Here is a 24,179-nt window from a genome sequence, read left to right as displayed (position 1 = left end):
CCTGCAGTTCACTACAGGATATCTGGGTAGAAAGGGTAAGGTTCTTGGCTTTCTCTTCATACATTCAAAAATAGAACTAAAAAGCCTCTGTGAATTGAAAACGACAGTGAATTTCTGCTGCTTCCACTGAAAACTCAATTCTGAGTCTGCTAATATCTTACCTTTGGGGGGAAACATTGTTATGAAGAATGGAGACTTCAGTGAGGTAATATCTATTTATAAGTTTAAGTGGTGAAAATGTTCGCTGAAACTGCTGCATGCTTTCTGAGAGGAAATGTGGCTGTCTAGATAGAAAGCTCCTTTCTCTACAATTTAACATGTCACTGACAAAAACCAGGGGTCCAGATTTTTATTAAACATTGCTCCTAACAATTCTATGTTAAAATTGAGATTGTGGTTCATTAAATGCATTTTATTAGTGTGAGCCAACAGGAGAAAATAAACTTACAATTTAAACCCATGGTTTGTATCAACCAAAATTAAAAGCACATTCAAGTAGTAAAAGCATCTAAGTGCCTTAATCTTTTCATAAGATGAGACTTGACATGTTTTCTCGGAGTGGGACATTTTCCATGCATGCATTTTCCGGTGGGATGTGATGGCTTCAAATAGCACAAAAGGATTTTCATCAAGCCCTAGAACTTAGCACAGCTGTTGAGTCTCAATGGGGCTGATTCTCAGCTTACGATGAACATTTCTTTGGATGTATTTTTAATTTGAGAACATGGGAAGCATTTTCAGAAAGCGTTCCAAGCATTTTGCTGTCTTTTTTAGAAGGAATGTCTTCTGTGGTTTTTAAAAAATGTGTTCTTTTTAAAGTCTGCTAATTTTACATGTGGAATTTGATTCTTCTCTATGTAAAATTATCCATAATATGTAAAATTACATACGATTCTATGTGAGATTGTAAGCCTTAGTAAAATGGATTTAATGTGTTTATTAGGAAAAATATAAAAGAAACCTATTTACACTAACATTTTCCTTCCCCTGAGACGAGGAAATCAGTGTAATTTGTACCCATTTAATTTTCTCCGAGTGAAGTGTTGAAGAGAGTAAATTCTCCCCTTAAAAAATTCTCCAAATGAAGTTTATTTTTTTTTTCTATAAAAATTTAGGATAAGTGCTTTATTGTACTACTGGTTTTTTTCCAGTAACAAAATGAAACTAACAGCTGTAGACTACAAGAGCATGACTCACAGGATGGCACTATGTGTATATTATGGTTGCCAAGCGGCACCATACTGTCTGCTATTGAGAGAGCTCTGCCTAATCTCTCTGACCACAAGTATGGGTGGGGCTTTTTTCCTATAGCAAACTTGTTCCAAAGTGACTGATACTTGGGCCAGTATAGGAAATCCAGGCAGCTTAAGAAGCTGCAAAGCTCTGGGAACCTCAAGAAAGGCGAAAATCAGCAGCATTCCCTGGACAGACCCTCTTTAGAAACAGTTTTAGTGGGGTTGTGACAAAAGATGTCCTCATAAGACTTAAAAGTTCTGGGTGGAGTTTTGCCACCAGACGGTTTCCCCTTCCCCCACTCCACCCAGGAAGTTTAATGGGAAGAAAGCTAGGTCATTCAAACGGCTTCTGAGACTAGACGAGGGAAGAAGGAAATTAATCATCCATGTGTCCCCAGCAGCAGACTTTAACACAAAGTTGGAGCTTAGTAGGGACTGGATGTTTGCTGAATTGTAGAACCCTAGGGGAAGGGAGAGGTTTCTGTTGGCTGACTCTGTGCTGATGTCTTACTTTCTGCAGCTGTGGATGTGTGTGTCTAGAAGAGAAAATTATTCACTAGAGCACAGAGACATTTTCCACTTGGGTCAAACTTGTTACTCAAGGAATTGGAAAAAATAAGCCTTTTCCTGATTTCTGAAAAAATTATAATATTTGGAGCTTGGCAACTGCCTAGGCATTATTCTGGAAAGAAAAAAGGGACAACACTTGAACTGGAAGTTTTCTCTCACCTTTAAGGAGAAAAAAATGTCACTGCAAATAAGATAATCCAGAGGTTAATGAATCCTCAAAGTTCTCCTTTCTGAAAACACAAGTGATTCTAATCATGGCGAAAGGTTAAGCTGGTGAAAAATTAGCTAATGAGTTTATAGGCTGAGCTATTCAGTCAGTTGGTAGATTTTTCACAAAATAGGAAGGTCTACATTTTGAAATGTACTAAGTAATTCAAAAGGAGGTAAGGAAGCCAAAAAGAGAGTCATTACAGCATAGAATAAAGAGACATTTTCTGACTTCACACATCCTGCCTACTTATTAACCAAGAGTGTAGTTAAAGTACATAGTTAGGTCACAGGAGCAGAATATATTTATAAATGTGGATACTGTCAATCATGGGGTGAAAAATTTCATGTTTGGAAAGTTCTTTTTTTTTAATTGGATATCTTTTATTTACATTTCAGATGTTATCCCCTTTCCCAGTTTCCGGTCCATAAACCCCCTACTCCATACCCCCTTCTTCTATGAGGGTGTTCCCCCACCCATCCACCCACCCCTTCCTGAGGGGTCCAGCCTTGGCAGGACCAAGGGCTTCTCCTCCCATTGGTGCCCAACAAGGCCATCCTCTGCTACACATGCAGCTGGAGCCATGGGTCCCTCCATGTGTACTCTTGGATGGTTGTTTAGTTCCTGGGAGATCTGGTCGGTTGGTATTGTTGTTCTTATAGGATTTTAAACCACTTTAGCTATTTCAATCCTTTCTATAACTCCTCCTATGGGGATCCCATTTTCAGTTCAAAGGTTGGCTGCGAGCATCTGCCTCTGTATTTGTCATGCTCTGGCAGAGTCTCTCAGGAGACAGCTATATGCCTGTCATTTCTTTTTGTTGTTTTTTAATTTTTCATTCTATATTTCTTTACTTACATTTGAACGGTTATTCCCTTTCCTGGTTTCCTGTCCATAACATGTTTGGAAATTTCAATTTCACTTCTTAAACTTTATTACAAACATATGGCTTAATTTGTTTTTGTAATTCCCATATCTTTTCAATCCTTTATTTTCCTCCTAAAACATTTTTTAATTGACAAATAGTGGTGGATGTTTATAGACTACCATATGATCTTTTGATCACAGACTTACCTTTCTGTGGTAAAAATATTAAAGACATGTTCTTTTAGAAATCTTGTCATATATGATGTTATTTACTGTGATGGCCATGAAATGAAGTACATTGTTATAACATTTTCTTGTTTAACTTGTTACCTTTTGTTTTTTAAGTTTTAATGTTTTGAGACAGGGTTTCTTTTTGGTAGCCTTAGGTGTTCTGAAACTTGCTCTGTAGAAGACCTAGCCTCAAAACTCAGAGATCCTCCTTCCTGAGTGCTATGATAAAAGGCATGTAGAACCAGGCCTGGCTAACTTTCTACACTTTAATTTCCATTCCATTTTCTCTGTCTTCCCTTTGGCCTCTGGCAGTCATTTTCTGTTTTCTGTTCCTAAGAAATCAATTTTTTTTTAATTTCACATATAAGCGAGATTATGGGGCATTCTTTTAACCTGGTGTATTTTACTTAGTATATTGTCTTTCATTTCTAGCCATTTTGTTGCATGTAATATATTATGCACTATTTCCTTGTGCATATATGCTACACTTCTATTCATTTTCTGTCAACTTATTGATTTCATATCTTGACTATTTGTGACGAATCATGAAATTAGCACAAGAGTATTGATAGATCAACATAATGATTTCAATTATTTGGATATATGCTCAATTGGATTGTTACCGGATCATACACTTTTATTTAAGGTTTTTGAAAAAATGAATTTTGTTTCAAAAGTTACATACCGATTCACATTCCTACCAGTAGTGCTCAAGTGTTCCTTTTCTGTATGGCTTCTGTGTGTTGGCTTTGGCCTGAAGGGAGGCTGAGGCATTTCTGTAGGTAAGTCAGAGAACTCAACGTTGTGCTTGACTTAGCATCCAGAATTTCTCACATGAGAGCTGGGTCTCATGGCAGATTCAGTTCAATGGCTGTTAGAGGCTTCTGAAGTCTTTGCAGTTGAACTTTCTCCAGCATGAGGGGGATGTTTACAACAAACAAAAGCCAATTAGAAACCCTTTTCTTAACTTTGGATCACACTCATTGCAATCAACAGCGTAGGAGTGGAGATACAATGATTTCCTCCACATACATTCTGTATAAACCCCGAGACCCACTCTTTGCCAGCCAGTTGAGTCTTAATGAATCTTAACAGGAAATGAAAAAGAAATCTTTTTATTGGCGAATATATTTTGTTTCACAAGAAATTAAAAAAAAATGCTACTGATTGTGTACATTTCACCAAGTTTTCCTTAAAGATAAGATCTTAAGAAACTATAGTATATTATCAAAAGCAGGAAGTTGAGTGTGATATAATACAATGAACTAGACTGTGGAACTTATTTATATTTCATCAGTTCTGGCAAGTACTCATGTATGTGAATTTTATCACATACATTCATGTGTTCAAACAATATCACCATCAATTTGAAAATTCTTCATTAGCACAAACGTTCTCCTTACATCTGAACCCACCCTAGACTATAGTACGTTGATAACTTTTCATAGGCTTTCTACAGCACCATTTTATTTTTGTTTTGAGGATACTATACAAATAGAATGAAGTAATATATACCCTTCTTAGAGGGGGGCATTCTCATTTAGTTATTTCCTTTGAAGCCTATATATTTTGTTTTCTGTATCAATAGATGATTCACTTTTTACTAAACATGCCACCAGGACAGGGCTATAACAAATATTATTTATCTATTTACATATTGATCTACTAAAGTACCTGAGTTGTTTCCATTCTGTTTTGGAGGGAGAATATTATAGTTAAAAGGCAGTGAGCATTTAGTTGCAAGTTTCTTATGCCTATAGTTTGATTTTTCTATGGCACCAACATAGAAGAATTTCTAGGCTTATATAGTCTATGTACTTCTGGTTCTGCTAAAATCTGTCAAATATCTTTGCAGAGCAGTTGTACTTTTCTAAAGAGAATCGACGTATGGGAGATCTACTTGTTCTGCCTTCCTGTAACAATTTCGGTTCCAAATACTTTTGTTTTATACAACCTAGCAAGTATAATATTATATCTCATTGTAGTTTTAAGTTGTATTTCCATATATAATAATGAATGCCCCCTTTCTCTCTCCCCATTCCCCCTATTCCCTCCTCCCTCCTCTTGTCCCTTGTCCTCTCTCTCTCTCTCTCTCTCTCTCTCTCTCTCTCTGTGTGTGTGTGTGTGTGTGTGTGTGTGTGTGTGTGTGTGTGTGTGTAAAGTGTATGTTTAATGGTTGCATTTGGTAAAAACAAACTGTCTCCTTTCTCCATTTTTATAGTTATTGTTTTCTTAAATTGTATTTTTTAACATCAAATACAAATTTCTTTTTAGATTTGTAGCATTCAAGCATTTTTCTTCAAAACTTTGCCTTTCTTCATATCTTCTTAACCTCCTCCTTCATAGAACAGAGTTTTGAATTTTCATGAGGTCAAATTTAATTATTTTATTTTGTTTCTTCCTATACCATCATTTTGTGTAATAACTGAGAAAAAATCACTAACAGATTCTGAGCACTTCTCACATCCAGGTGCTTTGTAGTGTATGGTTTAACAAAGTTTGTAACAATAATGCACTTTTATTCTCCTATGAATATTATATAGTTGTCAAAACACCATTTATTGCAGGGCTACATTTTCTTCACTTCTGTAAAAATAGGGAAGTGTGCTTTTTTATATTTGTCTGTTCTTTTTACTTTAACTTACTTAACCAACTTTTTTTAGTGTTCCAAAATACCATGTTGTCTTGATGGCTGTGGCAATCACAACTGGGTAGGGCGGAGCGAGCTTAGAATTGCAGCTGCTTGGCAGGCTGAAGCAAAAGTTAGGAGTTCAAAGTCCACCTGGATTACAGAGCAAGTTAAAGGTCAGCCTCGTTAACTGAGTGAAACCTTGTCTGGAAATTTAAACTAAAGAAGGTACAAAACCATGTTCAGTGACTGTCCTAAATTTGTCTTTCATAATTATCTTATGTGTTATAGGTTTTTTGCCTCATGATAAAAATTTTCAAATAAGCAGCACCATATTCTACAAAAATATCTGCTGGGGTGTGGGATCCTATTATACTATATATCTGGCTGGGGAGAGTGTACATCTCTCCTGTTGATTCTCTGTGGTGATAAAAACAACTTAGGGGAGGAAAGGGTTAATTTCCGTTTAAAACTCTTAGGTCAACTCAAGTGAAGAAAGTCAGGGTAGGAACTCAGGGCAAAAATCAGCAGAAACTGAGCAGCTGCTTACAGCCTTGCAGTCCATGGCTCACTTAGCTTGCTTTGTCATACAACCCAGGGTCATCTGACCAAAGGTGATAACCACCCACAGTGGACTGATGGAGACATTTTCCCAGTTGAGGTTCCCTCTTTCCAGATGATTCTAGTTTGTGTGAAATTGACAAAAACTAACAAGAACACCATCTAGACCTTTAAATATAATTTTGAAAGTTTTCTGAGAATTTCATGCATGACTTCACTTTATTTGCATCAGCCACCCCACCCTTTCCTTCTCCAACTCCACTACCTCAAACTCTGCTTCAAAACCTCATCTTCTAATACTATTATTGTTATATATGTAATATCTATATTTTACAATTATATAAGATATATAGATATATTATTTTCATAATATATAGAGATAAATACATATAGTGTATTGTAAATACAACTGTTGAGAGATGGCCACTTGGGATTGGGTAATAGTCTTTATAATATTCCAATCCATAAACACGTTACATTTTTTAATATAACCCTGGATGTTACCAGCATTTTGTAGATTTCAATATATACTTCCTGTGTATGTTTTGCTAGATTTATATACAACTATGTAAGGAGTTTTCAGCTGTTATAATATGTATCACATTTATGTCTAGCATTTTTAAAGATTACCATTTTTTTTTACTTGTTCTTTTTTATATCCACAATCAATCACTCACTGACCCCTCCTGGCCAATTACCCCACAATCCCTCCCCCCATCCTCTTTTCTTTCTCCTCTGAGTATTGGAGCCCCTGGGTATCCCCCACCATGGCACTTAAAGTCTTTATGAGGCTAGGCACTGCCTAGATTCCTTCATTTTAACCCTTGAAAGTCACTGTTTTCAAGTAGATAATATGTCTTTTTTGTTTTATATTTGCCCTTTATTTCTTCTTTTCTTTGTTATATTATGCTGGCTAGAGCTTCTGGTAGTATCTTGAATGAGGACACTATATGCAGTTGATTTCGTTGAGATGGTTTCTGAATATTTCCAGGTTTTATAAAGTTTTAATATGACTATGGGATTTTGTCCAGTGCTTTTCCTTCACTAGTTGATATGTTCCTGTGATATTTCTTCCTTCACATATTAATGAAATTGATTAGAATGTTTCATTTTAAAACTTCAAATTAGCCCTTTGTTCATATAGTACATTTCATCTGATCCTTTTTATATATCACTGTGCTTTGCCGCCATCCTGATAACATACATTTTTTTCATCCAGCTTTTATCAATGGGCTTGTGGCTTATTTCTGTAATTTATTCCAATGAATGATACTGTTATTAACATTCACACATGAATTTTATCATTCTCGAAGTTTTAATTCCTTTGGTTGCAATACATGGAGATAGAAATCTTGAGTCATGCAGTAATTCCATGTGTAAGCACTTCCAACCTGTTTTAAAAAGCAGCACCATATTTAATGTTCTAACCAGAAATGGATATACTCTAACTGCTTTCCATGTTCTCTAATGTTTCTTATTCCTGACTTGTCATTTTATTCTAGTGGGTATGAATGGTCAGCTGAAGGCTTTGGCTTTTATTGCTGAATCTAGGACAGGTTTCATATGGTCATCTAACCATTTTGCAATTAGATTTACATTAACTCGATAATTCTACCCAGATATTTGTTCATCAAACCCCCTCAGCACAATACACTTACTGAATTACATATCATCCATCTAAAACATCAGCTGTGACACATAAATTCGGATAGGATCATGCCTCCTGGGGCTTCAACTCTTGAGCAAATTGGATAGTCAATGTCACCTCTAAGTGTTCTTCCTACCAAGAGTATTTTCCTACCAAGAGTATTAAGCTTGCTATAATCTTTGGGGCAAGGGGGGTCTCAGGAGGAGGCTATAATATTGCAGTTGTCCACCTTCATTTGTGTTTACACATCATACAGAACCATTTGAAAACCATACAAGAATTTAGTTCTTCAGTTAATGGACTATATCCTAAAGCATAATGGTCCTGACATAAAATTTGATTTACTTTGCATGGGGTATTTTGGAGTGTTAAATCGGGTATATATATTTGCTTTTGATAATGATTATTGCTATACATTTTTTTTCAAATTTAATGGAAAGACCAGTATACTAGTTTATGATTCCAGCCCAAGTGGCATGGCAAGTCTCTAGAAGGCCAATTAACAATTACAACAATATTTACCTGAAAACGATGACAGTTCTCCCCCCAAATTACAATAATGTGCAATGTGATTCACCTATAAGACATCTCAAAAAGAGCTCCTTATATATAGTATTGTCATCTGTTGACACCGTAAGAATTATTTCTGCTACATTGCAATCTTTATTTGCTGTAGAGGGTGTGGCCTGAAAGCCAATAAACATCAGATGTTTGGGGATCATTTAGTTCATTTATTTTCTTAGTTTATTTAGGGATCATAAGCTGAATAACTTATAGTCATGAACTAGAAGGTAAGAAGTGGATATCAAGGTAAAGTACCATGGGGTCCTAGTGCTGACTCTTTTTTTCTAGCACATACTTAGTAGGTTCTCCACACATCTTTACATGGTGGAAGGCAAATCTCTGAGAACATTTTTACAAAGTTGGCAGATCCATTCATGAGAATTTCACTTAACCACTCTCCTCCAAATCCCACCCTTTAGGGTCATTATGTTGGTGAGTAGGTTCTAACATAAAGATTTTAGGGAACCACAAACAGCACAAACAAAAAAAAATAGCAAAGCCTGAGTAGTTTACCCAAATGTGGAAGAATGGCACCTTTGAAACAGCATGTTATCTGTCACCTTTATTGGGTTATGTCAACATAGTCCATACAAATAAATAATTAGACATTCCACAGAGCTAGAAGACTTGTGATTTTACACAATGTGCCTTACTTATTGATACCTACTAAGACTAGACTTAGGAAGGTTCTTTATAAAACATGCTTCTGTAGCTCATATTAATGTCAGTCAATGTCCAATTTATGGGACAGAACTAGTAGTGGACATAAATTAAAAGATAGACCCCAAAGAATTGCCTATACCACAGTAGGTGTTGATTAGGCAAAGCAGAAATTAATAAGTCAGATTGTCCTTTCGGAACAAGCTGGATTAAATGCATGGGCTGAAATCCAACTGCAGGTTTGTCCAATGGCCATGTGTGTGTGTGTGTGTGTGTGTGTGTGTGTGTGTGTGTATGTATGTATGTAAGCCCTCTAATTGTTACAGTTTCTAAATTGGTTGAAAGGTATTCTATCAGCTTATATAAATGATTTCCATAAAGCATGTGTTCAAACATATTAAAAAATCCTGTTATATGCCTGATTATGTGGAATGGGATCTTCTGGAGATTTTAGAGTGAAAAACCAGAGCTCCAGGAGAGCTTAAGAAATTTATATAATTCAATTGTCCAAATTGTTTTTAAAAAAGCAATGGCGAAAAGTAGAAAGAGAAGAGTTCTCTAACATGGCTATACTCTGAACAGGAATAGAAAAATGAGGCCAAGGACTCCAAGACCATGCTTGCGGGCTAATGTGAACTTTAGATTTAAACAGAACAAGAATCAGAGTCAAAAAGTATTACTAAGCAGTCCTTATGGAGGTAAGACCAATGACCTAGCTCTGTGCCATCTGCTGATGTGAAGCAAAAAGACACACATAAAAGTAAGGCAGAGATTTCAGGTTCATTCCATTTTCAGTAACCTTGTGGGTACAAGTGAGTAGTGGTGTTTTAGCAGAAGCAGCTTCCAATTACTTGTTATACGCACAGCTTTGCGTAAGATAGGGTTCCATCTTTGTGAGGAACAAAGATAAAGTGAAATCAATGAGGCCAAGACCCCAAGAATGGAGCCACTCTCCTTCCCTCCACACATACAGACCTACACACCACCCAGTGGTGGAAACAATAAGGCATGAAAAATATTCAAGAGCCTTTAGCCAACCAGGAAATATAAATCAAAATTGCCACTCTGTTTTGATACACCCAGAATAACTGCCACCAAGGCGGGGGGAGGAATATCGGTATCATGTGTATAGTGGTTTGAAGGAGAAATTTCCCACATAGGATCAGATATTTAAAGAGGTGGTCCCAGTTGGTGACACTGATAGTGGAAGCTATGGAATCTTTACAATGCTGTGGCTCTGTGGGAGGAAATATGCCACTGGGATGGGGTTTGGGCTTTATAGGTTTGTTCCACTTGCAGTTCACTCTCTGTTTTATGTTGTTGACTGAAGATACGACCTTTCAGCTTCCTGTTCCAACTGCCTGCCGTCATGCCTCCTCTTGTCATTATGAGATTCAACTCTGGGATTGTAAGCTAAAGATATCTTAAGTTCTGGGTCATAGTATTTTTATCTCAGAAACAGGAAAGTAACCAACACAACATTAAAGAAAGGAATTCTTTTGTCCTGTTAATTAAAATGTCTATTAGTCTAGCTGTTATGAAAATCATTATGGATATTCTTTAAAACCCCAAAAATAGAACTATCATGTGATTCTGCGATACCACTTACATATCTATTGGAGGAATAAATGATACATGAATATTCATATTTATTTCAGTACTATCCACAATAAGCTATATGTGGAATTAGCCAACCTGTAGATCAATGAAAGAATAAAGGAAGTATTATATAATAGGGGTATTAGTCAAGCATGAAGAAGAAATTTATTTCATTAGAAGGAAAATGGGAAAAAAACCTGGAGGACAGTCTGTTAGACAAAATAAACCAGACTAAGAAACACAAGTATAACATTTCTTCCAATGATTGAAGAATTTAACATTATGTATATATAATGAAAGTAGAAAAGAGACTATTTTCAGCTGGGGTGCCCAGTGGGAAAGAGGAAGAAGAGGGAGAGAGATCACTGTAATAAGCAAATAAATTATGTTCATGCATGAAAATATCCATAAAGAAAACTATTCTTTTGAATAATTACTATGCTCTAAAAAGAAATAGCTGCAACTTATGCTTATTTTTACAGTACTATCTACAATTGAAAAGATCTGGAATCTTCTTAGGATCTCATAAAGGTGCACGTGTGTGTGTGTGTGTGTGTGTGTGTGTGTGTGTGTGTGTGTGTGTGTTCATGCATGCATGATTGAATAACTGAATTGATAGATGAAAGGATGAAGGCAGTGATGGCTACCAACTTCATATTTTCCTGTTCAGTTATTCAGTTGGTCCGTGATCATCAAATTATTATTTCTGCTCCCTAACATTGTATTGGTACTCTTCTAGATCACCCCTTGATCACACACTTCACAAATTCCCCAAACAGTAGAACATCATGTACATGCTTCCAGTTGCCTATATTTCTACACTTTAAAATAGATTCCATTCATCTATGTGATGTCTGTCATTATGCTCCAGCCACATTGCTTTGATTACTATCGTTTCAGATGTGAAAGTCTGCATCTTCTAGGTTTTCTCTCTTATTGTAAGCTCTTTTCAGTTTTGGAGAAAGTTTTTTTTTTACATCATTTTATAAATAAAGCAGCTTTGATTTGACAGGCATTGGAGTTAATTTGTAGACCAACATGGCTCCATTGAAATTATATACTTTTTTATTGGATATTTATTTATTTATTTACATTTCAAATGTTATCTGCTCTCCCAGTTGAGTCTTCAGTTTAATTCAGTCATTAGTGAAGCCTTCAGGGCCTACATTTTTCATTCTGGAAGGATTATTGATTGTGAATTTTGTTTCCTTTATTTCTAGGTCCATTTAAATTTTAAAATGAAAATTTAAAGTAAAATTTAACTGGTTTCTGTAAACCAGTAAATTTAGGCATGTAAACATTGGCATACTGTTGTTAATAGTATTTTTATAACCCTTGTTCTACTCAATCAGTAATGTCTTCTCTTTCAACTCTTGTTATTAGCAAGTTCTGCTATTTTTTCCCTTAATTTATTTTTGCTAATCAAATTACAGGCCTCACAGTATTGCTTATGCATTTAAGGAATCAATTTTGGCTTCATTGTTTTTCTATTATTTCATATTCTTTTTTGCTTATTTACATTGTAATATTGCAAGATTTTTATTTTGTGTTTTTTCTATTGATGCTTATATAATCTAGAAGGTTAGGTCATAGACTTCAAAAATGCTGTCTCTTTTAATATATCTTTTAATGTAAAAATTTTCGTCTAATGACTAATTAAAACATTTTTATATTTTGTGATATTTTTACCATCTATTCCTTTTCAGTTTGTTTGTAAATGTCTTTATATTTGTTAAAGTACTAAATTTCCTTCTCTTAATTCATCTCTCTTCTTTCTATTTTGCCCAACTTTGCCTTGAATTATCGAGCTTTTGTCTTAGCTCATCTTCAAGGAGCTAAAATTAAGGCACATGCTTACCATATTAATAGGTTTGTTTCAATGTTTCAGTGCTGAAAATGAACTGTGGGTCTGGTGTGTTGATAATAATTAGTCATTCATCGTATTCCATTTTACTACTGTATATACCTTTGCCCTGATGTGCCTAATTTGTTTGTATTTGATTTAGGACATTTAGGTGTTAAGGGAATTCTCAAGAATACATTTCATGGTATTATGAAATTATTTATTTAATATTCTATTAACTTGTCATTTGTGTTACATAGACATTTCCTTGTGAATATTTGAATTTATTTTATTTGTTTATGTATCTTTGGCTTTCACCATTGAGTGATTTTTATCAGTTGTTTGCACTTGAATGGCAAGTCCTTCCTTACCTCGAAGAACTTCACTTCAGATTAATATCAGGTCAATTTCATTGAGCTTTATTGGAATTAGAGAGACTTAGAAGTTAAACAAGAGATGGAGACAATGGCTATTCATGTCAGACTAGAACTGAGTGAAGCAGGATAAATAAGTCACTATATATTTTAAAGTTCAGGAAAATAGAATTATGATTTGGTGGTTATGTATGAGGCTAGTCATCGGTAAAATGTTCAAGCTATGTGTTATAGGGATTGAGTCTGTGTCATAATGGCCATATAACATCATGTGATATATATATATACTTCCAAAGGAGTAGGAACTATGTTTCAAAAATACTAAGATACTATGCATATTAAGGAGGTTATGCCATACAATCAATTCCCCAGTCCCTATAAACTTATGTACCTGCTTCCAGTTGTCATGAGAATTAAATCATATAAGGTGTATAAGGTACACTAGTAATTTTCAATAAATTCAGTTGTCATGAAATATGTTACCCACAAAGCTGTAAGTTGGCAGATACATCACCAATCCAAAGAAAATTGAGGTTGACAGGGCTTACAAAGTCATGAGTAGTTTCCTGAGCTAAAAGACATTTAAGCTGAGCTTTGAAATGTATTTATATTTTGTCTTCTCTCATGACTCAGAAGAATTTCACAAAACAAAAGAGAATAAAAAGCTGCATGCATCATGACATTACTATATGCCAGATGCAAACATTGTAAAATTAGTTTCCTTCTTTGAACATATAAACAATGGTGTACATTGTGTAATTTACAGGACTGTAGATAAGATAAATCAAGAAAAACAACTCATAAGCACAGATACTTGTTTTCAAACTAAGATTTGTCTGAAAATAGTAGTAGTTGTACTACTATAGTATATTTATGGTCAAGAAAGAAAAATAAACAAAGCCAGAAAACTGAATTTAAGTTATATTGGCACCAGATAAAAAAGAATTTGAAATAGGTGGTTTTGGGACAAAGTTTATGAGTTTTTCCAAATTCTGGGGGAGGGGGTAGTAGTAAAATCAGAAATAGATTTTACTGTTAAAATGAAAATCAGCCACAAATGAGCAATGTGTTTTTACCAGTTATATTCCAAAGCCAAAGAAAGTCTTAAAGTCACTGTGTCCTTTGACTTTTATTGAACCTCCTGTTTTGAAGTTCCTGACACTGGAGGAAGACTAGGAAGTTTAAGACAAAGTAATTTGTTTTCTTATAATGCATGTTTTGTCTTAACGTGGTTTGAATTTTGGGAAACATTGTTTATACAAGTGCTTAAGCCACAGCATGGCGGTGACTCTGAACATTAAAAAATAACTTTTGTGTGGAACTAGTTGTATAAGATGTTTCAGAAATAAGTTCAATAATCTTTGCTCAAAGATGTATTGGATAATAAATAACTAATTGAGGTAACTGAGATTGTTTTCCAATTATTAAAGACTTATTTATTTTTTAAACAGAGAACCCTGACTATTTTTAAAACCCCCAAAATGATGCAGTATTTTAACTTTTTAAAATTAGGTTCCTTTTTATTATTTTATGTGCATGGGTTTTCTGCCTGAATATATGTGTATACATCACATGTGTGCCTGTACGAAGAGGTGGTGTACCTTCCCTGTGGGGACTGGGAATCGAACTCTGGTACTTTGCAATAACAAGTGCTCTTAATAACTGAGCAAAACTTCCTTTAATGTTATTATTATTATTATCATTATTATTATTATTATTATTATTATTATTATTATTAGTAGTAGTAGTAGTAGTAGTAGTAGTAGTAGTAGTAGTATTTTTTCCATGATATCAAAAGGAGAGAGATAATTGAGTATAGATAAGGATGCCAGACTATACTAGAAATTGTTGGAAATTAGACCGGTAACTTGTCAAAAAATTTCCTCATCTCCAATGTGGAAAAGAAAAAGAATGAGTTAAATGATTTAAAAGTGTTTGTGAAAGGGAAAAACAACCCATTTTTCTGAGCTAAAACAATTCTTTCTGGTATTGAAGGTGTGTTGGAGCAGTCATTTTCAGAGTGATCCCTGAATCCCATGAGATAATTGTTAGAAATGTTTATTAGTGGTCCCCATCTCAGATCTACTGAAAGAAACTCTGGTAGGACTGCATCCTAGATCATTCTGAGGAATGATTAGCTTTGAGGACCAAGTGTTAAAGTATTTGGATTTGTAGTTACAAGATGATTAAAAGTTTTACTTTCAAGATTCTTTTTCATTATGAGTTAAGATATCTGTGGTATTTTCCAACTACAGACGATCCATTAGCTGGGTGTTAAGGAATGAGCATACAATGGGGAGGTCTACTGAACACTATCACAAAATAGCAAAAACCACTTCAAATACTAGAGAGTTACTAGCAGGAAATCTTAAACGGTCTCACGAAAATCATAAATATATGAGGTAAACGATATGTTATTTAGATTTATTTGAATATTTGACAAAATATTTGACAATGTATACAGCTATGTCAGCATATGCATTCACAATTTGTCACCTACCATTTGACTGAAACATCCTTAGCTATATCATACTAAAACTAGATAGGTAAGATTTGATGTATTTGGAACACTAACGTGTTTGACATTGTAATGTAACAGAAAAGAACATGGACTTTGAAGTTTCATATGGGAAACCTTCTTGGATAATTTGAATACACATTTAATGCCCAGCAATCCAACTTAAAATTTAAGAAACAACTTGCTCAAAGATATAAAGATGGGTGTGAAATAATGTTATCATAGTTTTTAATTTTTTTGAGAAGAGATCTCACATGGCTCCAGGTTGCCCTTGACATATCTTCTTAATAATGATGGCCTTGAATTCTTGATTTTCCTGTCTGAACCTCCCCAAGTTTGGATTGTAGGCAGGTACCACCATTCTGGACTTTCTAATTGTTCCTAATATCAAAGAAAATGCTAATCTACTATAATGTCCATTAATTAAATAAATAATACCTGAGAATTCTAATAAAAATGTACTTATTAATTAAATTTATGATTTAGATGTTTCTGACATGGAATTTCACACTATGATTAAGTGATTAAAGTTATATGTGTATATAAGTCAAATTCAATTAAAATGGATTTATATGAACTAATTCATAAATCAGCATGCATAAAAAATTGCTTGGAAAGTTATGAATGAAAATGTTGGGCCTCATGACTCTTGTGTATATAAATGTCTGTGTATGGATAAAACCAGACTCTGAGAATCTCAGGCTGAATATTTTACATTAATAAATTTGTTTTGTTTTTTGCTTATCTCTGTTTTCTAATAGAACTCATTTCCTTATGTGTAGAAATAATGAAAGATTAAGAATAACATAATTAAGTTTTTTAAAAAGGCAGCTTCTTACACAATCTTATCATCAGGGACTTGAATTATTCATTCTAGGAGTGTATTTGCCCTAGAAAAATTGGAAGGAAGCAATCCCTCTTGTTTTAACTGTTCAGTGTCAAGGTTAGTGGTCTAAAACCTGGCATTGGTTCATTTCTGAACATTTGTGTTATTGTATAATTACAAAAATGTGCTTTTCATCTTCAATGTTCCTGGAAAAGTAGTAGTGATGAGAGGCAAGAGACCCCAGTTCAGCCATCACCCCTAACTTTCTGTGTGAATTTGTAACTTTTAGTTTTCTGTTTTCTGGCATCATTTTCCTCTTTCAAAAGTTACTGATTCTTATCTAGATGCCTTTACCAGCTCTATAATTTAGGGATCTATAATACATCTAGAAATGTAAATTTCTGGAAACTGATTATGAAGTATGGAAGCTTAAAACAAGAATAAACCAAGTATTCTAGAAATATTGTGGATGAGATTTTCTTTCTGAAGTTCACAGGATGCCTATTGAGCTCTCCTTTAATTTTTCTATTAATGGGGCTTCAAGCAAATCCCTTTCAAGTGTCTATGTATTTGAACATTGGTGTACTTATGACACCTGGTGGTCAGGCCAAACATCACAGCTAAATTCTAATCCCCAGACACTCATTCATTCCCATTCATTCTCTTCCTCTCAGAGACTTTCTCTCGCTCATACTCATTTGTCTTTCATAAAATTATTCATCCAACAAACAGTCAACTGACACTTCACAGATCAAGACACTTTACTAGACTTCTATTTTGGAGGAAAAGGTGCAATAAGAGGATGAGTATTTGGCACATAGGAGATTTCTAGCTGTTTCCCACAGCAATGACACCTAGAAAGGAAAGTCACCTCATCTTGCCAGAAACATTATGTGATACCCACTAAAGAGAATGGACAGAATTATGGAGACAATGAATTCAGAAAAAATTACCTTTTTAACTTGTGGATGTCAAAAAGTGCTTCATGGATGAAGTGATTTTTGTCTTTTGGAAGCCTCACTTTGTTCATCAGACAAAACAGCCATTACATGTCATTGTTTCATAACATTGGGATCAGAGATTGATTGAGTCCACACACAGTTCTTCTTATAGCATCAAAAATGGACATTTAGCAATTGTTATTCATTTTTATAATGAAACCAAAGATTATATGAATAATCTACCTTGTTTGTGTTTGCAAGTATTTTTTAAATTGGCCTTAATATAAACAATACAATATCAATTACTTCACTTAGTCAAGAAAATTATAAAACGGTGATAGTGTTGTCTCTATTTACACTTTACTGAACCAGTTGCCTCATTCAGCTGCATATTTAACTCAGTGGAAAAAATCAAATAGCTGTTTGCCTGAATGACCTGGTTGTTTGACTAAGCCCTGAACTTTCAGCTCAGTAAATACAGTTTACCCAACAGTTACATGCACTCACTGCACAGACATCAAATAGGTTTTAATACTGTATGGGCTTTGTCTGATTGACCACATTTTTATGATTTTTAATTGGCTGTGTCCAAGACCCCTGTATTACTTTCAGACTAAATCAAGAAACATTGCAACGTATGTATTTTACTTGCCCACTTGAGTACTTGTTATCATTAAGACGGTCTCATTTTTTAACTTTATTAAATATGTAGCAAACTAACTGCCCTTTTTAAGTACTAAAAAGTACAAATGAAGCATTAAATCGTCTCTATTCTTTTGTGTTTTTTTTTTTTTGAAATCAGTATATATAAAAACATATTTCATAAAAATTATCAAACGTTTAGCAGTTAAACTTTTGCTTCGAGGATAAAATAAGTTGTACTGTAGTGGCTTTGGGCCAAAAGTAATAATGATCTAACATAAAACAAAACCAAGAACAAGGACAATGTCCTATTAGGAAATGAATGTTTAATCTGGATAAGGAAGATTTGAGAAAAGACATGATTGTTATCTTGAGATGTTTGAAGAGCTTTTATGTCTAACAGGGAGTAGTCTACTTTATCTTTTTGACAGGAATAACTAAGTTGGAACAACATGGGAACAGATTCTAAGCCACTAAATATATGAACGATATTTCTAAAATTTATGGCCACTGAAAATGACATTTCCATGATTAATTTTCACTGGAATTAAAAGCTAAAGGGAAGAAAGCATTGCTTGCTATAACCGGATACCACCTAGAGCCTCTGGTAGTTGACTGAAATGTTAAGAAGAAGATAGTTGCAAAGTATGTGAGTGCCTGAAGCTGCCATGGTATTGCTAAGAAACACAGAACTTTTGTGGAAAGAGCTTATAAAATGTGTTACAAACAAAACAAACCATGCTTTCAGTCAAATTTTGAAGAAGGGAGCTCTGTTTTTCCCAAGACCTTATCATCCAAAAAGCCCGGTGACCTGCCAGCCCTTCCTTAGAGTCTTAATCTACCAGTCATTTATATGAAATTCACCAGTTCACCATAGCAAACCATTTAATAATTTGTAAGATAGCTATTGAACATGGATTAAAATTTCATTCATCCTGAGATGGTGACAATAACTCTGCTAAATCTCAAACATTAGGCAGAAATAGTTATACAAATCCAACATGGAACTTCACAAGAGTGTTGGGATATTTGTCTGGGGGCTGTTTGGCTATGAGCTCTTGGATGCTGGTTAGCTAGGAAACTTTGGTGAGTCTTTGTCAGAGTGAAAACCTAGCTAAATTGTTGTCAAAATAAGGATCTTAAAAGATCATGTAAATGTTCTTGAAAATATCTTCCTCACTACTATTTATCTTTTGGTAAATTGCTACACTATTTTAATTTTACATAGATGACAGCTTTTGAATTTATGAAAGTTCATATTTAAACACCTCTGTGGTAGGAATACAACCAATATGTATATTCACATGTTTTGACATGCCTTTGACTCTGTCTTTGCTCTGTTTTCCACAGAAATCACGATGCAAAGGCTTTTCCTAAGGAAGGAATATAAATGCTAAAGATGGGAAGTAACAGCACAAACAGTATGAGAACAAAGTACATTTATTTACAAATGCTGTTTCAGTTCTCTCTCTTTGCAACCACCTATATCTTTTGGCAGGAGCCATAATTCCACAGTTTTTCTTGATGAACATACTGAGATATTCAAGATGGGCAGCAATAGTACCAGCACTGCTGAGAGCAATTGTAATGCCACTAATTTGACATTTCAGAACTCTCTGTATGCAACCACCTACATTTTCATATTCATCCCAGGTCTCCTGGCTAACAGTGCAGCCCTGTGGGTTCTGTGCCGCTTCATCAGCAAGAAGAATAAAGCCATCATTTTCATGATCAACCTCTCAGTGGCGGACCTTGCTCATGTCCTGTCCTTACCTCTTCGGATTTACTATTATATCAATCATCACTGGCCATTCCAGAGGGCCCTTTGCCTGCTGTGCTTCTATCTGAAATATCTCAACATGTATGCCAGCATTTTTTTCTTGACCTGCATTAGCCTTCAGAGGTGCCTCTTTCTTCTCAAGCCATTCAGAGCCAGAAACTGGAAGCGGAGGTACGACGTAGGCATCAGTGCTGCTGTCTGGATCATTGTGGGGACTGCCTGTTTGCCACTTCCCATCCTAAGAAGTGCTGGCTTAGCTAATAACAGTGACTCGTGCTTTGCTGATTTAGGGCTTCATGACATTAGTATGGCTTCATCCATTGGCATGGTAACTGCAGCTGAACTTGGAGGGTTTGTATTGCCTGTAGTAATTATTACGTATTGCACATGGAAAACGAGAAAATCTTTACAGCAATTCCAAGATCCACCTCAGAATATTAAAGAGAGGAAAAAGGCTTTGAGAATGGTTCTAATGTGCGCAGTGGTATTCATAGTCTGCTTCACTCCTTACCATCTCAATTTCCCGTTCTTTATGATGGTAAAGCAACGTGTCTTCTCGAACTGTTCCTTTATTAAGAGCACTCTATATTTCCACATCATTTCCTTGTGTCTTGCAAATCTGAATTGCTGTCTTGATCCAGTTGTGTATTATTTTATGACTTCAGAATTTCGCGATCAATTTTCAGAACATGGGAATTTGGTCATCCAGTCATGTTTGCGTTGTAAAGACAGTACTTTGGAAATTCGTCAGAGGAAGGAGAATCTTCAGACTATCTCTCTGGAATGTTTGGATGTTCCAACACAATGTGATGAAATGGCTATTTAAAGTAATCTATATACCATTTCAAAGTTATACTGGGTATTGTGAAGAAACTCGGCCACTTCTCTCAAAATAATGTCTACAGGCGTTCTCTATGCCAAGATTATTAATGGACTATGTGAGAAAAAAACTATCTTCAGACAATGTGATAATCTAGAGACATAATCACATATCTGTTCCTCAGTAATGGGACCAATAGTCTCACCTTTAACTGAGAAAAACAAAACACTTTACAATCTAGTGGACATGTACAAGTTATGCCAACCTTAAAAAGTCTACATTAGAATATGACCCTATCTTTATTTAGAAAACCTACACTACTTTAGCCAATTGTTTTACAGAGTGATGGCTTTTCACATTGATACAAATTATAGAAATTGCGACAGTATAACTTAAAATATCTGTAAGATTATCTTTTTTCCCACCTCGAAGAAAAAATATCAATTTAGATGAGCCTCTCAAAATTACCACTGAATCCACAGACCATGCGAACACCTGAAATAGAACTGTGCTCCGCGTATTTAAAAATGAGGTTAAAGGCTTAAAACAAAAACTCTGTCTGAATGGTTGTGAGTTTGTGATATGATACATATTTTTGTTAACTATCACTAATTTGGAAATATTCTCATATATCTTTCTTAAGATCCACCTGGCTAGGTGTATTATTTCATATGTAACTTCACTAGATACATTTAAATTGACAGGTTAATGAAGACTCACACAACTCATACAGTTTTCATTTTGGTAAGATTTAGTTGAGCCTAATTATTTTTAAGTAGAATATACGAATGAACTGAATCAAACTTTATCATTAGTGCAGAACAAATATTGCCACTTAAGAAACCCTGTAGCTGAATTATTACTAATATAAATCATTCACACTGGAAAATTTGAATCTTTCCATTTTCAAATATTGGGTATCATTAAAATGAAATTTTATAAAACAATGGTTAGTTTTATAAATTACTGTTTTTGTCTTGTCTCTCCTTTTTTGGTATCTACTTTTTTCAAGTAGCCTTTAACGTTTATTATATTTTTCGGTTAACATATAAAGGAATGGATTTCATGGTGATATTTTCATATGCATATATCATCATACTTGGTTTTTATTTACTCCCCACAGCCTTCCCTTGGTGACCCTCCAATTCCTGTTGGTACCTTCCTTCCAAATTCTCTTTTTTTGCACTCTTAATACAAGTGTTTATTGCATCTTGTATTTGATTACCTCCTTTATCATATTTTGTATGCATCCTGTTTACATCTCTCCTTCCCCTCTTTACTTTTATGTTTTACATATATATTGTATATTATAAATATATGATTGAAAAATGTGATATTTGTCTGACTTATTTTGCTTAACAAACTGATCTTCAGTTCCCAAAATGTAATTTAATTCTTCTTTACCAATCAATAAAATTCCATTGTTTATACATATTACATTTTGTTGACCCTTATATTCCTTGATGAATATATAGACTGGTTCTATAGTTTTTCTCGTGTGACTCAACATGCATGTGTCACTATCTCTGTGATGTGATTTTTATAACCCTTGAACTATATATCCAGAAATAGGACAAAGATTTGGATCTTCTTTTTAAGAAAAATTAAATAATTTCTTTCTGTTTGTTAGTAAAGGCTGTTTACATTTAACATTATTATGAACAGAGGTCTGTTAATTCATTTAACTTAGTTGGACGTGTTTGGGGGTGCTTGGATTTTATTATTGGTTCTTTTTGTTCTTTCCTACTAAAATTAAAGGTTTTCTGTGTTGGACATGATAGATCCTTTCCTCACTCTCTCATAAAATGTATTATTTGATGTATTCTCATTAAAAGACTGCCCTCTTTTCTGTGTAGTGTATAGTGTGTGTGTGCGTGTGTGTGTGTGTGTGTGCACATGTGCTATATACATGTCTTTAAGTGTGTGCACACTGTGTGAAAATAGCAGGTAGAGTTTTGATATTATATGTCTTCCTTGATCTCTCTCCATTTTATCTTTGAGACAGAATATCTAGTATTGCTTCAGTAGTTATCTGGACCTGATGCCCAATGAGAAGAATCTGCCCTTTTTCTCAACAGCACTGGAGTTGCAGATCTTGCTGCTGTGCCTGGCTTTTGTGTAGGGACTGGGTATCAAAACTCCATATACACACTGCTGCACGCCCACTTACAAATGAAATATAATAATTTCTTTAAAAGTGTATTTAAAAGTGAACTGTTTGCAGGATCACTTGAGGTCATTATTATAAACATCACTTATCACATTGTGATTTTTTGCTTGTTTGTTCTATAATAGAAACAAACAATTATGCAAACAATTTATGCATTCCAGCTCTATCATCATCATCATCATCATCATCATCATCATCATCATCATCATCATCATCAAAGAAATCTGAAGTGATTTCACTTTTATTTTCTTCACTTTAAGCCAATTATTAAATTGCAAGTGGTTTCTGGTGTGGATGAGAAGGAAGGCGTCATTCAGAATGATTGAGGCAGTAGCTGGTTGGCCTGAGAAGGCCGAAGCAGGGAGGCCTCACTGGGAAGCTGGAAGAGCACAGACTGGCCCGCTGGCATGTAGATGTTTCCAGAGCGGCAGAGCTGGTACACAACGTTCTCAGCAGGTTCCAGCTTTCACGGCTCAATCAGGCCATCACCTGTTGTGGCCAGTGAGTTGGTGATCAGCTCAGCTGCCTTGGAGTCACCCTCAGCAGAAATGATGGCTGCCACCTAATACTGTTCATCCTTTAACACCACAAATCCGGCTGTCTCTGCTTCCTGCCGAGCCACCTATTTGGCTTCTACTGCCTCTGGGAACTCCTTTTCCGAATGTTAGATGTGTCAAGGATATGTCATCAAAGTTGAGCTCAGATGTTGCGGCTCATTCTATGAGGTCATCATTCACCTGCCTGGAGACCAGCTCTTACTGAGTGATCAAGTCTTCAGCATCAAAGTGAGCCACCACTGACTTGAGGAGCTCCGTGGTGATAGAGGGCAGCACCTGCTCATCATAGTGCTCACCTATGCTGTTATAGATATGAGGAAGCTGGCTGGGCAATGGCTGCAAGAGGATGCTCTGTGTGATGTTGACATCTTCCAAGTGTTTGCTTCCAGTAATGACTGGTACATACTATGATTGAGAGTGGCAGCCAAAGATAATTGGTTTCTGTACCTAAGGGATGAGAAAGTGAGTCAGTCAAAGATGACAGTTCTGTGCCCAGCAGCCACATTATATAGTAGAGTTATTCACCATACCTCCTGCAATTGCCAACGCAGGCTAAATGATGGACTCAAACTGTTTGGCGGTCATGACTCCTGTTGCAGCCACTCAACCTGCTTTCACTCTGACCTACACATGAACCCTCCCTATTCATAGTGTTGGTTATCTCTAGGTTTTCAAACTAGAAGGTCTCACATTTTCCTCCTGTTAATAAGCCTATTCCCCACAAACCCCAACTTGCTAAGATACTTATAATCTGTGGCTTTGAATCAAGGTATGTAGCACAAATTTTTAACAAAAAAGAAGAAAGTGCGGTTTTTAAAAAATGTTTCATTTGAATAGTTCATCTGTTGTAATGAGAAAATCTCCTATGGAACACAGTGGATGGGTTTTAGTTTATGGACGTTATAGAATCTATCTTGGCAATTCAAGATTATTTTG

General features: G+C 35.2%; 1 protein-coding gene and 1 pseudogene across 1 annotated transcript; one reads left to right on the top strand and one right to left on the bottom strand.

Moving 5' to 3' along the window:
* Positions 1-21,956, top strand: LOC116888724 (putative P2Y purinoceptor 10). Its single transcript, XM_032890015.1, has 2 exons — positions 1-205; positions 19,267-21,956. The coding sequence occupies exon 2, from the start codon at positions 19,464-19,466 to the stop codon at positions 20,520-20,522; it is 1,059 nt and encodes a 352-aa protein (XP_032745906.1). The 5' UTR covers positions 1-205; positions 19,267-19,463; the 3' UTR covers positions 20,523-21,956.
* Positions 21,957-22,999: 1,043 nt separating this feature from the next.
* LOC116887955 lies at positions 23,000-23,828 on the bottom strand (annotated as a pseudogene).
* Positions 23,829-24,179: the final 351 nt, after the last annotated feature.

The sequence above is a fragment of the Rattus rattus genome, chromosome X (assembly GCF_011064425.1).
Source record: "Rattus rattus isolate New Zealand chromosome X, Rrattus_CSIRO_v1, whole genome shotgun sequence".
Classification (NCBI taxonomy): domain Eukaryota; kingdom Metazoa; phylum Chordata; class Mammalia; order Rodentia; family Muridae; genus Rattus; species Rattus rattus.
This window is presented reverse-complemented; position numbering and strand designations above follow the sequence as displayed.